Source organism: Diceros bicornis, chromosome 4, assembly GCF_020826845.1.
Source record: "Diceros bicornis minor isolate mBicDic1 chromosome 4, mDicBic1.mat.cur, whole genome shotgun sequence".
In the NCBI taxonomy this organism is placed as follows: Eukaryota; Metazoa; Chordata; class Mammalia; order Perissodactyla; family Rhinocerotidae; genus Diceros; species Diceros bicornis.
The window spans coordinates 78,681,539-78,703,231 of record NC_080743.1 but is presented as its reverse complement, the minus strand read 5'-3'; the positions used below and the strand labels follow the sequence as shown (position 1 = coordinate 78,703,231).

General features: G+C 36.3%; 1 protein-coding gene across 1 annotated transcript in view; it reads right to left on the bottom strand.

Annotated features, from left to right (window-relative positions):
- The window catches only part of RPS6KC1 (ribosomal protein S6 kinase C1), a 176,355-nt gene that overhangs the window by 65,465 nt on the left and 89,197 nt on the right, over positions 1-21,693 (bottom strand). Inside the window, exons 7-8 of the mRNA XM_058539841.1 lie at positions 10,415-10,533; positions 2,130-2,222 (exon numbers count right to left, since the gene is read on the bottom strand). Coding sequence (XP_058395824.1) covers positions 2,130-2,222; positions 10,415-10,533 — 212 coding nt within the window. The remainder of the gene's footprint in view (positions 1-2,129; positions 2,223-10,414; positions 10,534-21,693) is intronic.

Sequence of the window (21,693 nt, the reverse complement as noted above, 5' to 3'; positions counted from 1 at the left end):
CTACGGGGATATTAACAAGCAACTCTTATCTCTCACTACTTTTCTTCCAGGAAAAGCAGATATTCTCATTCACCTAAGATTCCTAGTTTGCACCTGTGGTTCTGGCATAATTAATATCCTCTTTCACTCTCAAGATTTGAACAAAATATTATATAGTCACTCTATTCTGGATAGCCCTCAAAAATATGAAGACCACACACGTTTTTATCGGATTAACCTTTGCTCATTCTTCAGCTGTTCTTTGCATGATATGATTTTGAGGGCCCCACTAGCCTTATTCTTGCTTCTGAATGCGCACCAGCTTATTTATATTCCAAGAGCCCTAATGCTTAAATTCCTTGTTGCATATATATGTTAATGAAGGATTTTCTAATCCCAACTAAAGACCAGAAAGTCATTTATTTCCCTTTAACTACTAGACCAAGATACAGCTATGGAATTACTGACCCTCTGGGTAAAGACACCTGAATGCCCTGAACAATGATGCTAGGTAGCAGTCTCACATTAGACCAGTAGGTGTCACTCTATATATGATGTATTTAAAGCTATTTATGTTTCAATTCATTCATTCATTCAACAAATGTTTATTGAGCGCCCATTACGTGCCAGGCATGATTTTAGGTGCTGAGAATATAGAGGTGAGCAAGAAAGACACAATCTTGTTCTCATGGAGTTTACGGTCCAGAAATAAATGAACAAATCTGTTTTATTTACTTCTTCCTTATGTCTGCTTAGAAAAGTTATACGTCATCTTCTAAACACCAAATACACTTCCCAGGTTAACAGAATAAAAACAATAACGAATTATGCCTTGGCATAGAACTTAAGAATTCCTCCACCGTCAAAAGTCTTTACTTGGATAAACCTGTGAGACTCACAGCTATTACCAGGACTTCAAGGTGACTTACTCACGATTAGAGCATAGCAACAAAATGTCACACTTTGTCAAAATAAACAGATATAAGAGAGGAAGCAGACACTGTACATCAAAAAAAGCACATTTGCATGCACAGAAATCCAAGAACCTAGAACTATCTAATTACTATTTTGCTTCTTTGTACTCTCAAATGGAATGTTCTCCAAACTGGAAAAATTAGGAAAAACTATTAGCTATAGTCTGAATTGCCTGAGATATACTGCATATTGTTCAATTTTAGCATGGAATCACATGCACACTTTAGAACACAAGAAGTACCCAATGAACATTAAGTTACAAATGAACATCATAAAAGATGGTTAATGTAAAAAAGATTTATTAATTTATACCTAATATTAAATAAAGCATTTTATTTTACTTTGAAAGGTAAAGTGGTGGTTGATCAAATATATTTAAAACATGCTTTATTGGGTTATGGTTTTAAAATTACACTTATAAACTCTCTGACAGACCCAGTCTTGTTAATGTTTGGCATATCGGAGATGTCATCAAATTTGTAGAAATTCAATGGCAGATATCTCTGTTATCACAATATTTTTATTCCAATATAAAACTATGTGTGTTTGGAGGGGGAGTTTAGTGTATTGGAAAAAGCACAGCTTTTGGAGTCACAAAGATCTAGGTCTGAATTCCAGCATTACCCTAAACTAGCTATGTGACTTTTGGGCAAGTTATTTATTAACCTGTTATAAATATCACTTTCCCACCAAGATGCAAAGAGCAGGGTTACAAGAAGGATTAAGTACGTTGTTTTATATAAAATGCCTAATATATGGTCTGACACATAGTAGGTGCTCAATAAATGAGTTATCAGGAGAATGGCATTCTTCTTTCTCATCACTAGGTTGACTATACCACTTAATGTTGAACAACTACTGACTCACAAGTTTTTATAACTAACACAAAATGTATCTTTACCCTGCTATAATAAGTTTATAAAACCAAACCCCTTACTCGACTGAATGCCAACAAATATGCACCTTCTCCTTCAGCTCAAATATATTTTGCATGAGCTTACAGGAATTGCTAAGATAAAAGCTTTTTCTCTTCTGCTTTTGTTATTTTAAAGTGCAGATGCATTTGAGTCATTTCTCCTTTTGTTTCATATCCTTAAGATCCAAAGCTTCAAAGACATAATGTCAGCATGCAGTCAATTTATAACTGAACTCTTGAAGAGACACTGAAGAATTACCTTGTCAATCACCCCAAGGACTCTGAAGGCCTTCAGCTCCTCGGCAGGGCTCCTTAGGTTCCAAGGGGGCCTTGAACTTAGTGATCCTGGGGGCTAATGGAAGATATCAAAGATTATACATCAATCAGGGAGGTACTTGAAGGAAGACTGCCTGCTGAAGCAAATGCCAGGCCAAAGGAAACTAAATTTATCATAAATGAGAGAATGGAAAGATGAAAGGAGGAAGTTTCTGTTTGTCTGTAATGTAAAATAAAAAAAAAAAAAGAAAGAAAATCAAAAAGAAAAAGCAAGAAAAAAGTTGCAAGTAAATAAATCAGGATAACTGAAAACAAAATTTTAAAAAGAAAAATTAATGAGCTGATATAGTTTCTAGAGCAATAACTCAATTTAGAACTGTGCAGCTATAATGAAACTTTGTAACAAATGGATAACTGAGCCAACAATCAATCACTGCATTATTTTTACCCCAGACTTGGTCTCAAGAGTAATTCAGAAAGGGGGTAGTGGGACTAAAAAACAACATTTAAACTTGGGGAGAGAGGGAACAAAAGTCATTCTCTCTCATCATGAAACTATAGTTCTTTAATGTTACTTTATAAATACACTATGTATTTTAAGAAAGATTGGCTGATTCAAGGTCAACACGAAGAATTACCAATAATGATGAAAAATTAAGAAACTCCATCATATAACCAATAATTATCAGAACTGAGGTTGTTTAAGCCCCGAAAAGAGATGATTTACAGGAGAAAGAAAAAATTTTTTCAAATATTTGAAGATCTGTGATCCTAACTTCCCATCCATTGGTTTTAGTTTTTCTCTATCAGTAAAGTAAGACATTAGACTAGATAAACTCCAAAGATACTTCCATTTGGCATCTATAACCAGAAAGCAATGCTATATTAATCCTTATATTAAAATAGTGATGCTGCAAAGGATGACAAGAGACACAAAGCCTTATAATATCCTCAAAGCAGACATTTTTGTTGTCAAAAATCTATTAGAATACATAAGAAACATTGTGCCCCCTCATGAGTGGAAGAGAAATATCCCCGCTAATCAAATGTCATGATTAACAGAGATACTGAGGTACCATTTTTGATACTTCAGGTCCTTGTGCAGACCATCGTCACTAGACAGGAAGCTCCCTGAGAACAGGTAATATGCCTTATTCATCTCTATATTCACAGTGCCTATCACGTTAGTTAGAAGGAAAGAGCAGCAGAAAAGAGAGGAAGGAAGAAGAATGGAGGGAGTTTGCATAGATAAATTAGGTATCACTTACAACTGGAAAACTATCACTTGTGAAATTTTCTAAAAGCAGCAATTCTAATTGCTTTCAAATTTTTTTTTGTTGTTTTTAGGTTTAGCAAGCAAATACTAACTTTAATATGCCTGAACAGGTGATGTTTGATTTTAAGAAAAAGACGATGACAACTTTTTATTTTTTAAAGACACTTGAGAACACCAGTGATAGTGGCAACTGGACTGGATAATAATCTTTTTAAATTGATGTAATTAATACTTCTAGGATATGTGTCAAAAAAATACTTGTTTAATATCTCACTTCATGAGAGGCTGAGATAGATGCTATAAAAAACAGATACATCTCTGCCTCCCTAAAAGCTTAAAATCTAAGGGGAATTTTTAAGCTATAAAAACATTTAGCAAGATATCTTCATGTCATACAAGTAAACAGACATATAACAGAAATAGTCTCTTCTATCTTAATTTATATTACATTATTTCATCTTCATCCCTCGTCCTACCCTGAGTGTGGTACTTACAGGAAGTTATTATTATAATCCCCATTTTACAGGTAATAAAGGGAAGTTCACAACGGTCGAGTGTTTGTGGTCAGAAACAGAGACAGTAGAAGATCCAAGACTAGACACCAGCTCCTTTGTCTATGCTTGCCGTCTTTCTACTATGCAACACAGTCTGATAATTGAAAATTCATCTCCCCCTACTCTACTATCAAGAAAGAGTAAGACTTGCTTGTGATTTTGCTAAAAGGAATGTTGAAGAAAAGTTATAGGGGAAAAACAATACTTTAAATGATAATATATCCATTACATTAGTCTTTGAAAATATGGCCGAATGCCTCCAACATCCCTACCTCCTACTTATACCTTATTCACCGATGTCATTGGATCTTTCAGTTTCCAAAGAAAGTTTTCAGTTCACTTTAGCAATTTCAACAGCAAAGATTCAAACTACAAAATCTCTACTGCACCTTTCACTAAATAATTATCGTGTGCCTACTATGCGCATGGTAATCAAAAAGGATATAAATCATCAAAAGGCACGATCTCGGGGCCAGCCCGGTGGCACAGTGGTTAAGTTTGCATGCTCCGCTTTGGTGGCCTGGGGTGTGCAGGTTCAGATCCCAGGCACAGACCTGCACACCGCTTATCAGGCCATGCTGTGGCAGGCGTCTCACATATAAAGTAGAGGAAGATGGGCACGGATGTTAGCCCAGGGCCAATCTTTCTCAGCAAAAAAAGAGGAGGACTGGCAACAGATGTTAGCTCAGGGCTAATCTTCCTCACAGACACACGAAAAATGCACAATCCCTAACTTCAAGAAGTTTACAATTTATTTGAGCAGATAAGCCAAATACATAAAAAGTTAAATAATAACAAAACATTGTTTTAAAAATACAAGACAATAGAGCTAAGTCACTAGTTAGTGTATGATAAACTCTTGTCTCAGGAAGAAGTGAGACTAAAGGTGATTTTAAATGCTATGTCGAAATCAGTTTAGGAAAAAGATATTATATATAGCATGGGAAGGAAACTGGCCAGGTGGGGAAAAAACATTCAAATTGGAGAACAGAGGAAAATAAAATCACATTCATGGAGTCAGTTTTCGCAGGCCTTGAATGCCAGGAAGAAAAGTCTGGACTATATTCTCCAGAGTCTAGACAACAAGTTTTCATTCGAGAAACAACCCAATGAAAATAGTGATTTAGTAAGGTTACTTGCGCAAAGACGGAAATGGTGAAATGGTAATGGGGAAAGACCAAAGGCAAAGTGATCATTAAAGTTCTGTTTCTACTTTAACCATCTATAAAAGTGTAAGATCAGAGAAATGAACAAAGAAAGATCATGAAATAAAATCATCAATAAAAAAATTCTATATTTCTTATATGCAGCATTTAAATTGGGTAGAATCCCTATAGATCTATTTCTTTTTTCAGAAGGCAAAAGGAAACATAAATCCACAGAATTTTAAGAACAGAGAGAGACAGAGATCAAGTCCAGTATTCTCTTTTTCTCAGATGAGAAAACTGAGAAGCAGCAAGGGTAAGCAATTTGTCTAAGGTGACAAAACTAAGTAACAGATAAGAGGGGATTAAATCTTATTTATAAAATAATATAGCATTGTTTGGGGAAACCTCAGCCCAAGGCTATAAGGTGGGGGCGGGGGAGAGAGATGCAATGTATTTCTAGGCAACATGGTTGAATTTCCTTAACGAAAAAACTAAAATTTTCCCTGGTATGTAGGAGCTACCACAGCCGAAGATGCCTACAGAAGCAAGGAGTAGTTGTATTCATCTACACCAAAACTAAATACAGGGTGCAAGGAGGGGGAAGAGGCAAGAATATATGAAGATCCAAGAATCTTCAAAACCAAAGATGGCAAGTACATACCACTCAACTGGGCGAGCCCACGGTAGACACCACCGTTAATCCCACACTCTGTCTCACAGCTCCTCTCAATACAGTGCTCTTGACAGCCACTACCAGAGGACGAGTTAACACACTAGTAAAACCTATTTTCTATTTCTGTTCTACAGTCTCTAAACAGCTAAGTGAAGCTTTGTTTTTGGTTTTGGGTTTTGTTTTGTTTGTTTGTTTTTTTTTGAAGTGGCTGTTTATCCTGCCCACAGTCTTTTCCCTTGATATTATTCCCTGTTCTCAGTGAGATCAATCTCTATTCTTACCAATCTGCTAGTACGGTACTTCTCAAAATTTAACACGTATGCACATCACCTGAGGACCTTGTTAAAATGGAGATTCTGATTCAGTCAGTCTGTGGAGGGGCCTAAGATTCTGCATTTCCAACAAGCTCTCAGGTGATGTTGATGCTACTGGCCCACCAACCATATCTGGAGTAGGGTTAGCTATTCCTCCTCAAACAACCGGAGAGTTAGTCACCATTGGTGGTCTAGTGGTTAAGATTCAGCACTCTCACTGCCAAGGCCTGGGTTATTTCCCAGTCAGGGAACCACATTATGCATCTGTCGGTTATCATACCGTGGCAGCTGCGTATTGCTGTGATGCTGAAAGCTATGCCACCAGTATTTCACATATCAGCAGGGTCATCCATGGTGGACAGGCTTCAGGAGAACTTCCAGCCTAGACAGACTAGGAAGAAGGTCCTGGCCACCCACTTCCAAAAAAATTGGCCATGAAAACCCCTATGAATAGCAGCGGAGCATTAGCAGCACAGCAGCGGCTGATATAGCGCCAGAAGGTGTGAGCATGGCTCAAAAAGACCAGGCAGGGTTCTGCCCTGGGTACACAGGGTCACTAGGAGTCAGAATTGACTTGACAACACTAACAACAAAAGTCACCATTATTTAGGGGAAAAGAAGTAATAAGTAATCAAAGGCAAAAGGAAAGCACTACAAAGAACATATCTAGAACCCGCACTATGAACCCTGATAGTTAACTACACTAGAGTTTCTGAACTTGGCTTCATCTGCAGACTTTTGGTTTGCCAAAAAGTCAAAGTGGTTTGGCAACCTGTAACCCTCAATCCCAGTCTCCTAAGCCTCTCTTAGATCACATTTCAAGCATGACTCTTAATCGCAGTCCTATTACTGATTTAAAATGCCCCTGACTGCCATCTCTGCTCAGCCCACGTCTCACTGAGGATGACACAATACTCACTTTAAAATATTTTCTAAAGAAGAATTGAGAAATACCAATAATGCCAGCAAACAAAATACACAATAGAAATATATTTTCAATATTATTATAGCAATTGTACTTAAAATCTATAAAAGATTCAGGCAATGCATACATTTATGTATTAACTTTCATTCACACCTTGTAACTGCATGACCAAAAAAAAAATGTTTTCACATTTAAGAAACTACTCAATCTTTTATGTCCTAAATTTAGACCATTTACTATCGTTTTCTAAATTTCATTCATCTTGAGTTTAAAATTCCCAGAGCTAAAAATTGCACAAAAGCTACTGCAAGTCTTTTCCAGAAAAATCCCCTTTTAACATTAATTCTTAAATTATTCAGTCATCTACAATTTTAAAAAAAAGGAAAAGAAAAAAAATCTATCTCCTTCAGTTAAGACTTCACCTGTACTTAAAACAAAGCTCACGTCCTTTTTTTCTATAAGATGCTCCTTAAATTTTCTTGGAGCCTTTTAGTAATGAAGTAATGAAAAGGAGTAGGAGAGCGCTTTTGTTCCTTTCTGGCCTTCTTTGAAAAGGATGTTACCATCAACGACTGGGAAATTCAGAACTTTTATATTTACCACATAAGAGTCTCATAAATAAATTCAATAAAGCAGAAGCTTAAGCCATCACAGAAAACTTGGATAGAGGGCGCCATGGCCTAGACAGCACCAAAGGGGAAAACAGTAATCAATAAAAATTCTTTTAATCAGAAAGGATTCCTTTATTTTCTTAATCAACCAGGCTAGAAAGAAACATTTGCACATGGATTCAAGAGGGAAATAATATCTGCTTTGCACAGAATTTAAGAGCTAAAAGGGCCTTAGAAATTATTTACACCAATCCTCTCATCATGTTAGTCGAAATTGAGGCCCAAAGATTGTTAAAGAAGAGAAATAATGAATTCGCCAAGCTAATCACCAACCAATCTCTAGACCTTTAAGTTAAATTATAGATAAGAAAACAGTAAAGCATGTCCCTGACCTAAATAAGGGCCAGGTTTAATAGAATAAAATACAAAAGCGAAAATAAAAAGCAATTGCTTACATAAAAGAAAAACATTTTGCTCTAGGAAGAAAAACTCTCCTCTAGCCTCCTTGCCTAAGAACTGAAAAGCATCCTAGCTTATCAAATTTGATACACTAGGCACCCCTTTTTACCCTTTCTGATATAAGTTCTCATCATTCTATTTGGCTCTTACCGTTCTCTCTAACTTTTGTTTCCTCAATTATGTACATATTTTGGGTCCTCAATTATGCTATAGAGTTTTGCAAGATCAGAGACTGTGTCATCATCTTTTGTATAACTCCAAAGTGTTCATAGCTGGATGGTATATACAAACATAGACTTAACAGATGCTTAGTGAATTAATATACAACCTAATACAATCAGCTTTCCTATATTAGATATCTTTTGTTTTATTTTCATTAGAAGCTATGATTGAAGGGAAATTCTGACTGATATACTTCATGGTTCCTTTCTCTAAGTCAAAAACTATACAGCAGGCTTTATATATTTATTTGCCTAATAAATTATTCCTCCATAGAAGTGATTATGAGGAAAAGTAACAGGAGATGCATAAGTAGGGAGTTTGAATGAGTAAGTACAGGTAGAATGTGCAAAGTTTACATTAATAGAAAGAATAGAATACTGGTAATTTTGACTCTGTAAAATTTCTGGAATATTTATATACAAGACGGATTTAGTAAAACAAGTTCATTCATAGGGGTCCATTCTATTTAATACTGTTATCAATGTCCTCAAAAATAGAATTGAGAATATATATGTCAGGATTGCACATAGGAAGGGCTGCCAACTCTATCAAAAATAAGAACTGAATTCAAAGTAATCTTTAGATAAATATTCCATTTAAAAAAGATAAAATTCAATAGTGAAGAGTTAAAGGAGGAACTGGCCCGGTGGCGCAAGCGGTTAAGTGCGCGCACTCTGCTGCGGCGGCCCAGGGTTCGCCAATTCGGATCCCAGGCTCGCACCGACACACCGCTTGTTAAGCCATGCTGTGGTGGCGTCCCATATAAAGTAGATGAAGATGGGCACGGATGTTAGCCCAGGGCCAGTCTTCCTCAGCAAAAAAGAGGAGGATTGGCATTGGATGTTAGCTCAGGGCTGGCCTTCCTCACAAAAAAAAAAAAAAAAAAAAGAGTTAAAGGCAAGAAACTTAGGAAAAATTAGCAAACAGAATACAGAATAAAAGATTCACAATAATTAACAACTTGCAAATGAGTCAGCAGATCTTATTTAAAGCATATTCATTGTTAGAACAAGTAACAAATGCATATTACTTCCAAGTTGGAATATAATCTTTTTGTTCTAAAAGGAATGATCAAACACTTCATCAAAAATCCTCACTAAGTATAGTTTTGATAACTGCATGTTTTAAAAGGTCACACAAAAAATGAAAAGGACTCAGAAAATAAACAACAAAAAGTTTCAGTGGTCCAATGAATCAAGATTAAATATTGGGTGTTTATAAACTAGAAAACCGAGACATTTTATAATTTTCAAAAAGCATATAAAGCATAAAAAAATGTGGAAAAGAGTATACAAAGCACTATATGAGGAGAGATGAAAAATAGGACTAAAACTTATTAAGTTAGTCATAAAGTTATAAAAGCTTGGCTTACAGGCTGGTCTTTTCACTAGGTAGGCACCTGATTTGTATTGTGTGTGTGTGTGCATCCAAGCCTGCTTGCCACTTAGATCAATTAAGAAAATAAACACTTTCTCCCAACTCTAAAAGATATGATTCTTAAATTGCATCAGAAAAAACTTAGTTTAATATAAAGAAACAAATAACAAAAAAGTTTCCTCTAGAAATTTGCCAAATCCAGACAGAAATGACATAAAAACAATAATAATAAGTCACAATGTTTCTAAAGTTTTAAGCATTCATCTGCTTTCTAGACAAGACTAGGGGTAGTCCCAAATAATTTAAACATCCCTGTTCATAATTCTAGGTGATCTATAGCAGATACCTGTAGGACTTACGCTTAAATGATTAGTTTTAGCATGAATCAATAAGATGTATAAGAATCGAACAAGAATCATAACTTTAAAAAATTCAAATAACATTCAGTATAAATTACTGTCATTCTACACATGGGGATACTAGAGGAGGAGTAAGGAACAACGGGTGGAGAAAGAAGGAGAAAGCAAGTCCCATTTTATTCCACATTTGGTGGTTTGCTTTAATACTTTTCTTTCCACCAATAATTTCTAAGGAAATTATTGATAAAATTTCAAAGACCAAAATTCTCACATTCTAATTAGAAATAAAGCCGAGATTCAAGACAGCAAAAATGGCTAAAGAAAGTACAAAAGGAAACATAAAGACATACCTGAGATAGGTCATCAAGTTGAGGTTTTCCTTTATAAAGGCTAGAGAGACTCTCTGCTCGCATGAGATACTCTGCTGTTCTTCTCTTCACAGCTTCTCGACGGGTAGGACTGGACTCTCCTAAAAGAAGAAAACAACAGTCTGGACATGTAAAAAATATATAAACTTTCTTTTATCCAATCTGAAGATTATCTTCCTTTTACCCAATTCACTGTTTGTTCATTTATCCTAACTGAAGAGAGACTCAAAACTGTAACAAACATCAAAGTTAATAATTTCAGCAAAGTCTAAATACTACCCCAGGGCCAGCCCCGTGGCTTAGCGGTTAAGTGCGCGCACTCCGCTGCTGGCGGCCCGGGTTCAGATCCCGGGTGCGCACCGACGTACCGCTTCTCCGGCCATGCTGAGGCCACGTCCCACATACAGCAACTAGAAGGATGTGCAGCTATGACATACAACTATCTACTGGGGCTTTGGGGGAAAAAATAAATAAATAAATAAAATTGTAGAAAAAAAAATGCTGTAAGTTCTTAATAAATAAATAAATAAATAAATATTACCCCATTGAGTTTCATTTACCCAAAATCTGAAACTCTCCTATATAAATATGTATAGAGAACTTAATATAATTTATAGGAGGAGTCAATATACAAGAAATGTAGCATAAAAAGCTCTGAAGACAAAAGACTAGCCTAATCCAAACAGTATACAGTTGTCCAACTCAACCAATAGGACTAAATGCAATAGATGTTTAATAATAGCTGTGACATGGATATAATATGCTGTATAAGTATCACCAAACTAGAGAATAAAATTATTTAAGGTAACTCTGATTCACTCTAATTGATTTTTAAAAGCTTCATGGTTTTTTCATTAAGAAGAAATTGTCACCCACTTTACAAGTGAAAACAAGAATGTGATTGAAATCTTTGTAATATACAATTATGTTAAAGTGAACAAGTCATTTACCCTGTCTGGCTCTCGGTTTCCCTAAACAAAAAGTATTCAGTGTGGTCTCCAAAGACCTCAAGACGTTAAAAAAGAGGTGGCCCAGCCCAGAGAGTACTGGGCTCTCTCCTCTCCAAAGTGGGATGATCTTATGCTTTTATCCATTTTATATACTTGACTGTGATATAACATTTCATTTGAAGAAAGGATTCCATGGCTGAGAGTGAAAGAAGTTTAAAAACCACTATACTGTATGATCTCTAATGTTCCTTTCACCAATAATATTTGATATTATTCATGATTCATTTTTATCAAAGCTCTTAATACGTAGTACTGTTTTTATAATTCACCCTGTGTATCTTCTGAATGAAGTTAACCAAAAAGCAAGTATCATACAGTGGAAAGTGCCCTGGATTACATTCCAGAAACCCTGGTTATCTGACTTCTGACTCTGCCTCTCACTAGTCATGTGATCGATGATAAGTCATCTCAACTCTCTGAACCTCTTCTTCATTCTCTAAAACGGAAATATATACCTCAAATGACTGTGGAGATTAAAGGAGACAACATACACAAAAGGCACTACAACGGAGCCGGTAACACGGGAAGCACTAAACCGTAAAGGTTTTCGACCTTGGTTTTTCTCTCAAAACCAAATCCTACAAAATAATGTTACCTGGTTTGCTGAATTGAAGGGAACTGATTTATAGTGAAGCAGACATTTTTCCCCAAAAGACTACTAGTGGAAAAAGCTCTTCTTATTTCTGCCTGGAACAGCATCTTCTATTTCTTCTGGGACATGCCCCATTTCTCCTCCCCTGCATACTCCTCCACCTCTTCCCCGCCGCCACTACCAACTCTTAACAACATGGTTTGAATGAACCTGCTATCTTGTTTGAAATCTCAGTCCCTCTAGTCACTACTAGTTAGCCAAAGGTGAGCCCCCTTGTCACAAGCTGAGCCAACCATAGAATCCTACCCTCGTGGGCACAGCTGGAAAAAGGGAGAATTGGCCCAACACAAACTGGGCCAATCAGTCCTTCTCTGTTATTGACAATGCAAATAAGAGGAGTGGGAACTGCCAGCAGCCATAGCTTCTGCCAATGCACAAAAAGCCAATCAGAAAGAAGGAACTTGACAGAGAGAAGCAGATGTGAAAGACAAAAAACAGAAATCCTAATGTGACCAGGGTCCCTGATTTCAGCTGAACCTACATTCCTGCCATTCTGTGCCTAAGGTCGTTCAAACGTGGATTTTGTGATTGCAAACCAAAGAAGCCTGACTGAATACAGACCTCAAAGAAAAACTGCAACAAAGTTGGAACTGCAATTTTGCTAAATAACTTTCCTTTCACAGTTTTTATATTACTATTCCATCTCTTCTCTCCCTTATGAGTAATTCACAAATATAACTGGTCTTGGTGGGGGGGGGGGAATCTCTGTTGCTTTTTAACTGCAGAACAATCTATATTTATTAATTCTCCAACTCCTCAAACCTCAATTACTATCAGTATGCTTCCCGTCTCTGTCCTTAAAATTTACTTAATTTCTAAACCCAAAGTTTTTATTTTTATTCAGTTGAAAAATGGATATAATTTGTGAAAATCACCTAAGTAACTACAACATATTTTGAAGATAAAATGTGCCACATAAATAAGAAATATTCACTATTTCTACACACTACTAGTCCTTTAGATTTGAGTTTACTGTTCATGAACTCTAACTGCTAATCCTATTATCATTAGCTCTTCTCATTTTAGGTTATGCCTTTCAAGCCCTAATTTAAATTCCCATTTAGAATTTTTGATTCATCTTAGGCTCAACTCCAATAGAAACTAGCAATTTAGTTTTTTAATTCAGTGTGAATTAAACTTTAATAAAACTTCAAAATTTGCTTTAGTCACAAAAAAAATCAACTTCCCTGCCAAAATAATTTGAAATCCAAAAATGTCAAGATTATGGAACACCTAATTAAAGCTAGAGTTAAAATCATATTTTGTAATCAAATCACTGTTTTTTAAACTTTTGGTATTTCTGTCACTTTCTAGGCAGTCTCCATAGTAACAGAGAAACAAGAACCGGAAGCCAGCAGTTGAAATGGACTCCTGCTGATGATAGTGGTTCTGCTTCCATGGAAACAACAAAGTGATGGAAATGCTGGAAGGCTTTTTAAATGTAACCTTAAATATACATACCACGACTCCTTCCTTATCAGCCCTTAAAAGTAGGTCACAACCACTGCTGATCAACAGCAGCAGCCAAGGATGAAAAACACCTCTTGTAGATTGCTGCTGCTGGATACTTACTGAGGTTTGTGAGTACTAGAAAGAAAAGACTAATCTATAGATTTCTAGAATAATTTTAACTGATCAAATTATTGATAAATGTGACTTTAAAGAGATTTTAATTGATTAAAATTTTAATTGACTCTACCCTTAATTTCTTTATCTTCATTTTAAGACACACAGCCCATAATGATCATTTTTCAAGAAAAACTAGGTTATCTGGAATTCAACTTTTAATCTCATATTAAAATCTCATGTGGCTATTATTTCTTCAGTAATATATCCAGGTAGACACATTAAATGCTTTTAAAAATGGATACATATTTTACATTCTACTTAAAGATAAACCAATACCTTCAATAAGTTTCTCTACATTTCTGTTAATCATTCACATAGAGCAAGAATTTCCACTGGGCTTCAGCATTCAAAAAAGAAAAACTGCTCTCATTATTTACTAACCTTCATGTCAAAAAGGTCTAATGTGGGGCAGGCCCAGTGGCGGAGAAGCTGGGTTCACGCGATCCGCTTTGGCGGCCCAGGGTTCGCCAGTTCAGATCCTGGGCAAGGACCTACTCACCGCTCATCAAGCCATGCTGAGGTGGCGTCCCACATAGAAGAGCTACAACTCTACAACTATGATACACAACTATGTGCTGGGGCTTTGGGGAGAGAAAAGAAAAAGAGGAAGACTGGCAACAGACATTAGCGTAGGGCCAATATTCCTCAAAAAAAAAAAAAAAAATGTTCTGGTGTACCATAAAAGATGTCTTATGTATTGTGTCAACCTGCATTTCTTTACTCTCCCTTATCAATTTCTGATCAGGTGAGAGGATGGATACAAGCTGATTATAGAGTGTGATCTACGAAAGAATATAGTGTAACAGAATAGAAATGAGGAGAAATTCCAAAGTCGTCACTGAAATTTTTAGAAACGCTGGACTGCCTATCCTGCATTTCTCAGAGCACCAACTCTGACTTAAGTTACTAAGGGAAGTTTTATAGAGGGCACAGTCTATAGATAATAGGATTGTGAAATTCTAAGTTATCCAAGAAGCCATCACCACTTGGCACTCCTTCATAATATCAAATTCTATTCACAAGAGATAGAGTACCTTCCCTTTATAACTAAGGAAATTGAGGCTCAGGGATGTGAAATGCCTTTCTCAGGTACAAAGTTAATATGAGCCTAAACCTAAACCAGGTCTTATGAGACCACACTTCAGGTAACTGAACTTGAATTAGATTATCCTACTGTTACCAAGTAGAACAAGAAAAATGCAGAGCACGGGACAAGTACAAGTGAGTATGGAAACAAAGACGAAGAGAAAAATAAACATAAGGAGTTGAGACAGGAGCCTATCAGACAACACAGCAGAGTAGAATCAGAGAGAAGGAGAGAGACTGAAGACGACAGACAAGGACACAGGAAAATTAGAGCTACAAAGAGGTATAAATTTAACACTATGTGTAAGAGAGTTAGCCTTTCTGAGAAAAACTGGTCTCTCAAACATCCTTGTTACCCAAGAATTTCTTTGGAAAACAAAGGCATTTACCCATAAAAAAATAAAAAGGCATTTTATTTTCACTCATGGAAGTAAAGAAAATCAGTCTCACAAACTAGAATAAAAAGTAGTTCTTTCAATTCTGTTATTCTACCCCTAGTCACTAAAAAGAATATAACTGATGCCTCAAAACTGATTCAACAAAAGAAAAGCAATGCTGGAGGAGGAACTGGCCATGCTCGACTTCTCGAAAGACAGTATATCTACATCTGTATTTTACGGGAAATTTTAAGGGATTTTTAAGAGTATTTTGACTATACTTGATTTTCACCACAGGCACAGAATTTAATCCCCACATAAGACTCTACTTAGTCACCTCTTATCTTCTTATCTTTATTTCCCTACTCCACAAACACTCTCCAATAGGCTCTATGCTGCTGTACTCTTGGTCAAGCATGCTTGGCTTTTACTCAGATTTATCACATTAGAAAGAACATCCAAATCAACCTGGGTTTGCTGGAATGAGTTTTTGTTTGTTGGTACTTCTTTTTTTTTTTTTTAAACAACTTTAGTCACATAAAAGAACGCGTGTTTGAGATGGCCTTGGTGGTTATAGTTTTTTTTAAGTGCTGATTTATTATATTTAATGGGTGTTTTTGTTCTTTTCAGGTATAACCTACCATTTCTGACTTACGCTAAGTGTTCTGACAACAAAAGGCAACCTTGAGAAGAAGAGTAATTTATGGTTCTACATGTCTACCACAACTCTGGAGCCATCAGCCTTCCCGTGTATAACGGCGAACCCCGTCAGTCAGGGAATCTGCTTCCCATTTGCATTTAACCAACCCTCCATTAACGTTTTCTCAAAACCAAGTGTTATGTGACCCCTAGAAGTTCAAAGAGTCACCAAAGAATAGTAAAAGCAAGTCATAATAATATTCATGCCCAAGCACTGCCTCAATTATGATTGCTTTCAACGCTGTTTAGCAGGTTTTCTACTAACAGTAATACTGAATGAAAACTAACACATCATTAGATCATAGAGTGTTAAATGCCTACAGAGACAGCTTTCTCTTAGATTCAGCGAATTCTTTCTGCTCCCCAAACCTATCTTTTCTTTGTTTTGCAATTTTAAAGGGTAGTACCCAAAAGACTAATCATTCAATCTCTTCAAAACAACATTGCCTGGCCAGTCTCTTTGTGACAATAAACTCTTGGTAATTAATAAATTAAGTAAATAAATAATCAAGCCCCTAAGTGTCCCTTATGGTAATAATAATAATCCCCTAAATTTCCCTTATGCTCTAACCAAATGGCTTTTAAAAGATTAAGATAAAAAGACTAAAAAGAGCTAGAGATATATTAAAGGAAAAAGGAATAAATTAAAACCAAGGAGCTAAAATTTTGCCTTACGAAATGGAATAAAACTAAGATGGAGGAAATTGGGAAATGAAACTCCACATAAACTAAGAGTTTTTTATCTGCCATACTGGTAAATATGGAAAGTTCCCCAACCCCCACAAAGGTTTTTGCTTATTCTTTCACCGGCTAATAAGAAACATCTTAGGAGAAGTAGCAAATCCACGGAAGACTCTAAAGCCCAACAATTGTTTTCTTGATGTCATGATACTGAATCACATATTCTTCCTTTGAGATGATGTAAAGTTATCCACAGAATTACTGATTATAAGCAGTTAATTCTTCTCAATCCTAGAAGTTGCATATTCTCCTTTAATGCATCCCCACCTTAAAAATTAAATTGACTTAGTACATACCAGAATTAGAACAGACTCTATCCCATCTTTCTTCAGATTGATTTAATGCGAAGATATGTATCTCCACATTTCAGCAATTCAAAGGATGTGTCAATCAATACTCCCAGAGTATATCACATATGAAGCCCATTTCAGGATAACAAAGAAAATCCTCCTCAACAATTGGTTTTCTTTAAGTATGCCACCAGAGTGTCAAAGTTCTCCAAACCACTTATTCCTGCCGCTCCTACCCCTTCAGGAGAGCTGTCTAAAAGTTACTGAGCATCTATTTCATTCAGACACAGTCATCTCAATGCTTACAGTCATCTCAACATTGTCCTAGAACATTCCATATAGAAGAGCCTCAACAACATTTTGTTAAACAAATGAATGGAAAAGTAAACGAATAATTTTGCACCAATATTTACAGGGTCTGATAACAATGCCTTCATGCCTAGAGTTGCTCCAATTACCTCTTTCTATAACTTAATGCCTTTCGCTAACTTATACAATAGTTACATGAAATACATGTCAGAAAATGTATATAATAATTGTCTTTATCACTGTGTAGGTGAAATGAATAAAAAATGAATACAGAAGAACATAGCATAGGAGTGGCATGGTTGGACTAAAAAGAGAGTCTACATTTTAATTTAATTTTATGAAAAACTGTCATAACAGTATCAATGAGGGAAATACAGCGCAGATATTCTAAGTAATTATAAACCATTATGTAAAACAGAATGAAATCTATAAACTCTCTTTTTATTGTTTGACAATTACAATTTTGGAAAATGTGCTTCTTAACAGTTTGTAAAAGTACAATATGCCTGCACAATGATCTGGTTATTTTTCAAATGAAAAACACTTTGAGACCACTAACGGCAACACAGTAAGCTTCCGAGAAAAACCAGATTTACATTTTCAATACTTCCTAAAAGAGAATAGATAAGCTGAACTTCTGTGCAATTTATACAAGACTCAATGTTTAATTATTAAGATATAACTTAAGCTATAAGTTATATAAAACTATGTAACTCAAGTAATTACAAAATAATGATTAACTCTTTCTCAGAGTGCCTAATAACCTACAGGTACAGTCAGGGTCACTTAACAATAGGGATACATTCTAAGAAATGTGTCCTTAGGTGATTTTGTCGTTGTGTGAACATCATAGAGCATACATACACAAACCTAGATGGTATAGCCTACTACACATCTAGGATATATGGTACCAATCTTATAGGACCACTGTCATATATGCAGTCCGTCATTGACCAAAACATCATTATGCGGCACATGACTATACTGAAATCGCAGCAGTTTTTCATTTAGGGTTTTTTAGTTTAGCTTGGTTTACTTTAAAATACTCATAGGGGGCCAGCCCCGTGGCTTGGCGGTTAAATGCGCGTGGCTCCTCTGCTGGCGGCCCTGGTTCGGATCCCGGGCGTGCACCGACGCACCACTTCTCCGGCCATGCTGAGGCCGCGTCCCACATACAGCAACTAGAAGGATGTGCAGCTATGACATACAACTATCTACTGGGGCTTTGGGGGAGGAAAAAAAAAAAATTAAAAATACTCATAGATCTCTACATTTATTCTGATCAGAATTAAGGTTTTCTCCAGTAATCACAGGGATTAAACCAACCCTCTCACTTTAATGTTTCTACACTGTGTTACTAAAGATATAATGGTGGTGGTGGTGATACTGATGACAGAGACCATCTAATAAAAAAACCCTTCAAGAATCCTCCTCTATCTCTCCGCTTTTGCTACAGAGCAGCTGTGCCTCACACAGATTCACATGAATGAAAATATTTAGACGAGAAACCACCCACTTAGTTTATTTTCCATATGACTTTCCTGTAATTATTTTGTAAACTGTTCACACAACAATACATAAAAACATCTGCAAAAACAGGTAATTAATGTGTCAAGCCAAACTAATGCATTTTTTATGGTGTCCATGCTTCGTCAACTGTAATTATAACTCTTTTTTAAGCAAATGATGATGTGTTTGTTGCAATGTGCAAGTGGTTATTTTAGATGCTCTGTTTACTGTTCATACAATCTGAATATAAAACTCCACAGCTACTTTACCCCACATCAGTGCTCTACCTAGCTTTTTGCAGAAGCAGGAAAGTGGTTCTCTTTTCCAAGCTATAATTTCCAGTAAATATTTTTGTCATTAAAACATGAAACTCTCAACATAAAAGTTGACACCAGAATAGCCAACAATTCAAGAAACATATGCCAGCAAACGATTCATCCAGACTTTCTTCTTTCAGTTTTAACCCTGCGAGAAATACAGCACTTGATGCCAACCAGCTGCAGTATGCTAAACCTCCTGAGTATCAGAAGTTCAGAAGCTTCATTATTGTTTTTAATGTATAATATCCATTCCATCTAGACCCACCAAACACATATATCTTTGACATGAGACCAACAAATGAAGAAGCAAATCCTGCCAAAAATATAGTTTCATATTCAATTTACCCTGCCTGAGTTCTAACTACATGAAAAATCACCATAATTATTACTACTATTATTATTATACAATAACTAATATTGAATACCAATAATCATCCTCAGATGGACATTCCTGAAGGCCCAAGGTATGTATTCTCTAAAGTTCTGTTTCCAGAACTAACAAAATCTAAAATTAAGGAAGAAGCACAACTCTATAATATTTTTCTAGGGTCCCTTCTCTTTTTGAAAAATGTAATTTTTAAAATATCAATGGTGATTATCTGTAGTATAGAAAAACCTTGGTAATAAAGAACTCTTAGGAAACAAGAGTTCTTGTTCTGTTTACTTTCACAACCAAATTTTTTAGAGATAGTGTAGAATTAGCCCTTCAGGTCCAAGCTTATGTAACTCTATTTTGATACAAATATTTCTAAACTGAGCTACTCTATTCTTCCCCTGAATATTAGCTACTGTGATATGCATCAGTTACTGGGATATGCTACAGGTGTCTAATCAGCTACTGGGATATGCTAGAGGTGTTTGTCTATCCCCATCTTGCTCCCAAAAAAGAACATAAGAAAGATATTATAGCAAATCAAATGACAGCTTCCCAGCTGGCAATCTTGAGTTTTAGGTCAAAGGCTTATTTTGGAGAATTTGGGGTTGGGTCTGATCCAGACAGAAAGGGCCCTAGTTCCAAGGATGCCTGAATAGGAAAGACATGACCAAGACAAGGAAAGGGAACGAGATAGAAGCTTATTTATTAAAGCTAGAAATCAAACTCAAGGTCAGATTAGCAAGAAGTCTCAATTCTGAGTTCCACTACTTATATAACTACAAATATAAATGTAATAATGCATTTAATTAATGCTATTTCAAATGGCTGAATTATAAACATTGTCAAACTTTTGAGACAAATATACTGATGTCTGTGCAGAGTACTGATATACCAGACAGGAGGCATTTTAAACCTACTGACATTTTTAGAAGCTACCTTAACACATACTGGCTGTTTACTACACATACTTTAGGATTCAACTTATTTATCACCTCTTCCAGAAGCCTTCCCTATAGGCCTTTCTCTCTCCCCCTGGTCAAGTGCCCATTTATATGTGTCCATTTATATCTACAGAATCATTCTCATTCAAAAAAATTATTGAGAATTTCCTATGTAACAGGCACTAAACTAGAAAATACAACAAGGAATGAGAAAATGCCCTGCCTTCAAAGACATTACAAGTAAATAAATTATTTATCTTTAACAAATAATTGCACAAATACATATTTAACTGTAAATATGATAACTACTTAAAAGAAAACAGTGTGCAATGACAATAAAGTTGAGGAAATCTATTCTGGTCTGAGTAGAGTTGAGGAAAGGCTTCCCTGAGGAAATATCATGGAAACTGAGACCTGATGAACAAGGAGATATCAACTGAAGAAGCACAGTAAAGCACTCAAACAGAGCAGAGCTTATGTGAAAGTTCTAACATGGGAAGGACGTTGGTGCCTTCTAGGAGGTTAAAAAGGGGCCACTGTGGCTAAAGAAGAAGTGAAGACGAGTGATCAAGACAAGCCTGGAGAGGTAGGCAGAAGTCAAATCATTCATGGCCTTGTAGACTATAATATCTTTGGATTTTATCCTTAAAGCAATGAATAAGTGATTTAATGCAAGAAGTGACACGATCAGACTCTATTTTCAAAAGATCACTCAGGCTATCGGTAGAGAAAGAATAGTTTAAAATCCAGTAAGGGCAGAGGCAAAAAAAGCGGTTATAAAGTTGTTATAAAAGTGATGACAGGGGGCCGGCCCGGTGGTGCAAGCGGTTAAGTACGCGTGCTCCGCTGCAGCGGCCCGGGGTTCGCCGGTTCGGATCCCAGGCGCGCACCGACGCACTGCTTCTAGAGCCATGCTGTGGCAGCATCCCATATAAAGTAGAGGAAGATGGGCACGGATGTTAGCCCAGGGCCAATCTTCCTCAGCAAAAAGAGGAGGATTGGCATCAGATGTCAGCTCAGCACTGCTCTTCCTCACCAAAAAAAAAAGCAGTGACAGAAGGTGGAACTTCCAGAATGTCAGAGTGAAGAGCTCAGCAAACCTCTCCACAGACAAAACTGGTCAATATTATCAAAAACAACAACTCTGGAAATTTTAACATGGAGCTACTCCTACCCAACCCCTAGCACAACACAATACTAGATGTGAGGATCAACAGCCTTCCCACTGCTGGAGGGGACTGGTATGATTTGGATCTCCAACAGAAAGCTCCATGCTACTGAAATCAACAGCAACCAATGACAAACAACAGATAAGTCAAAAA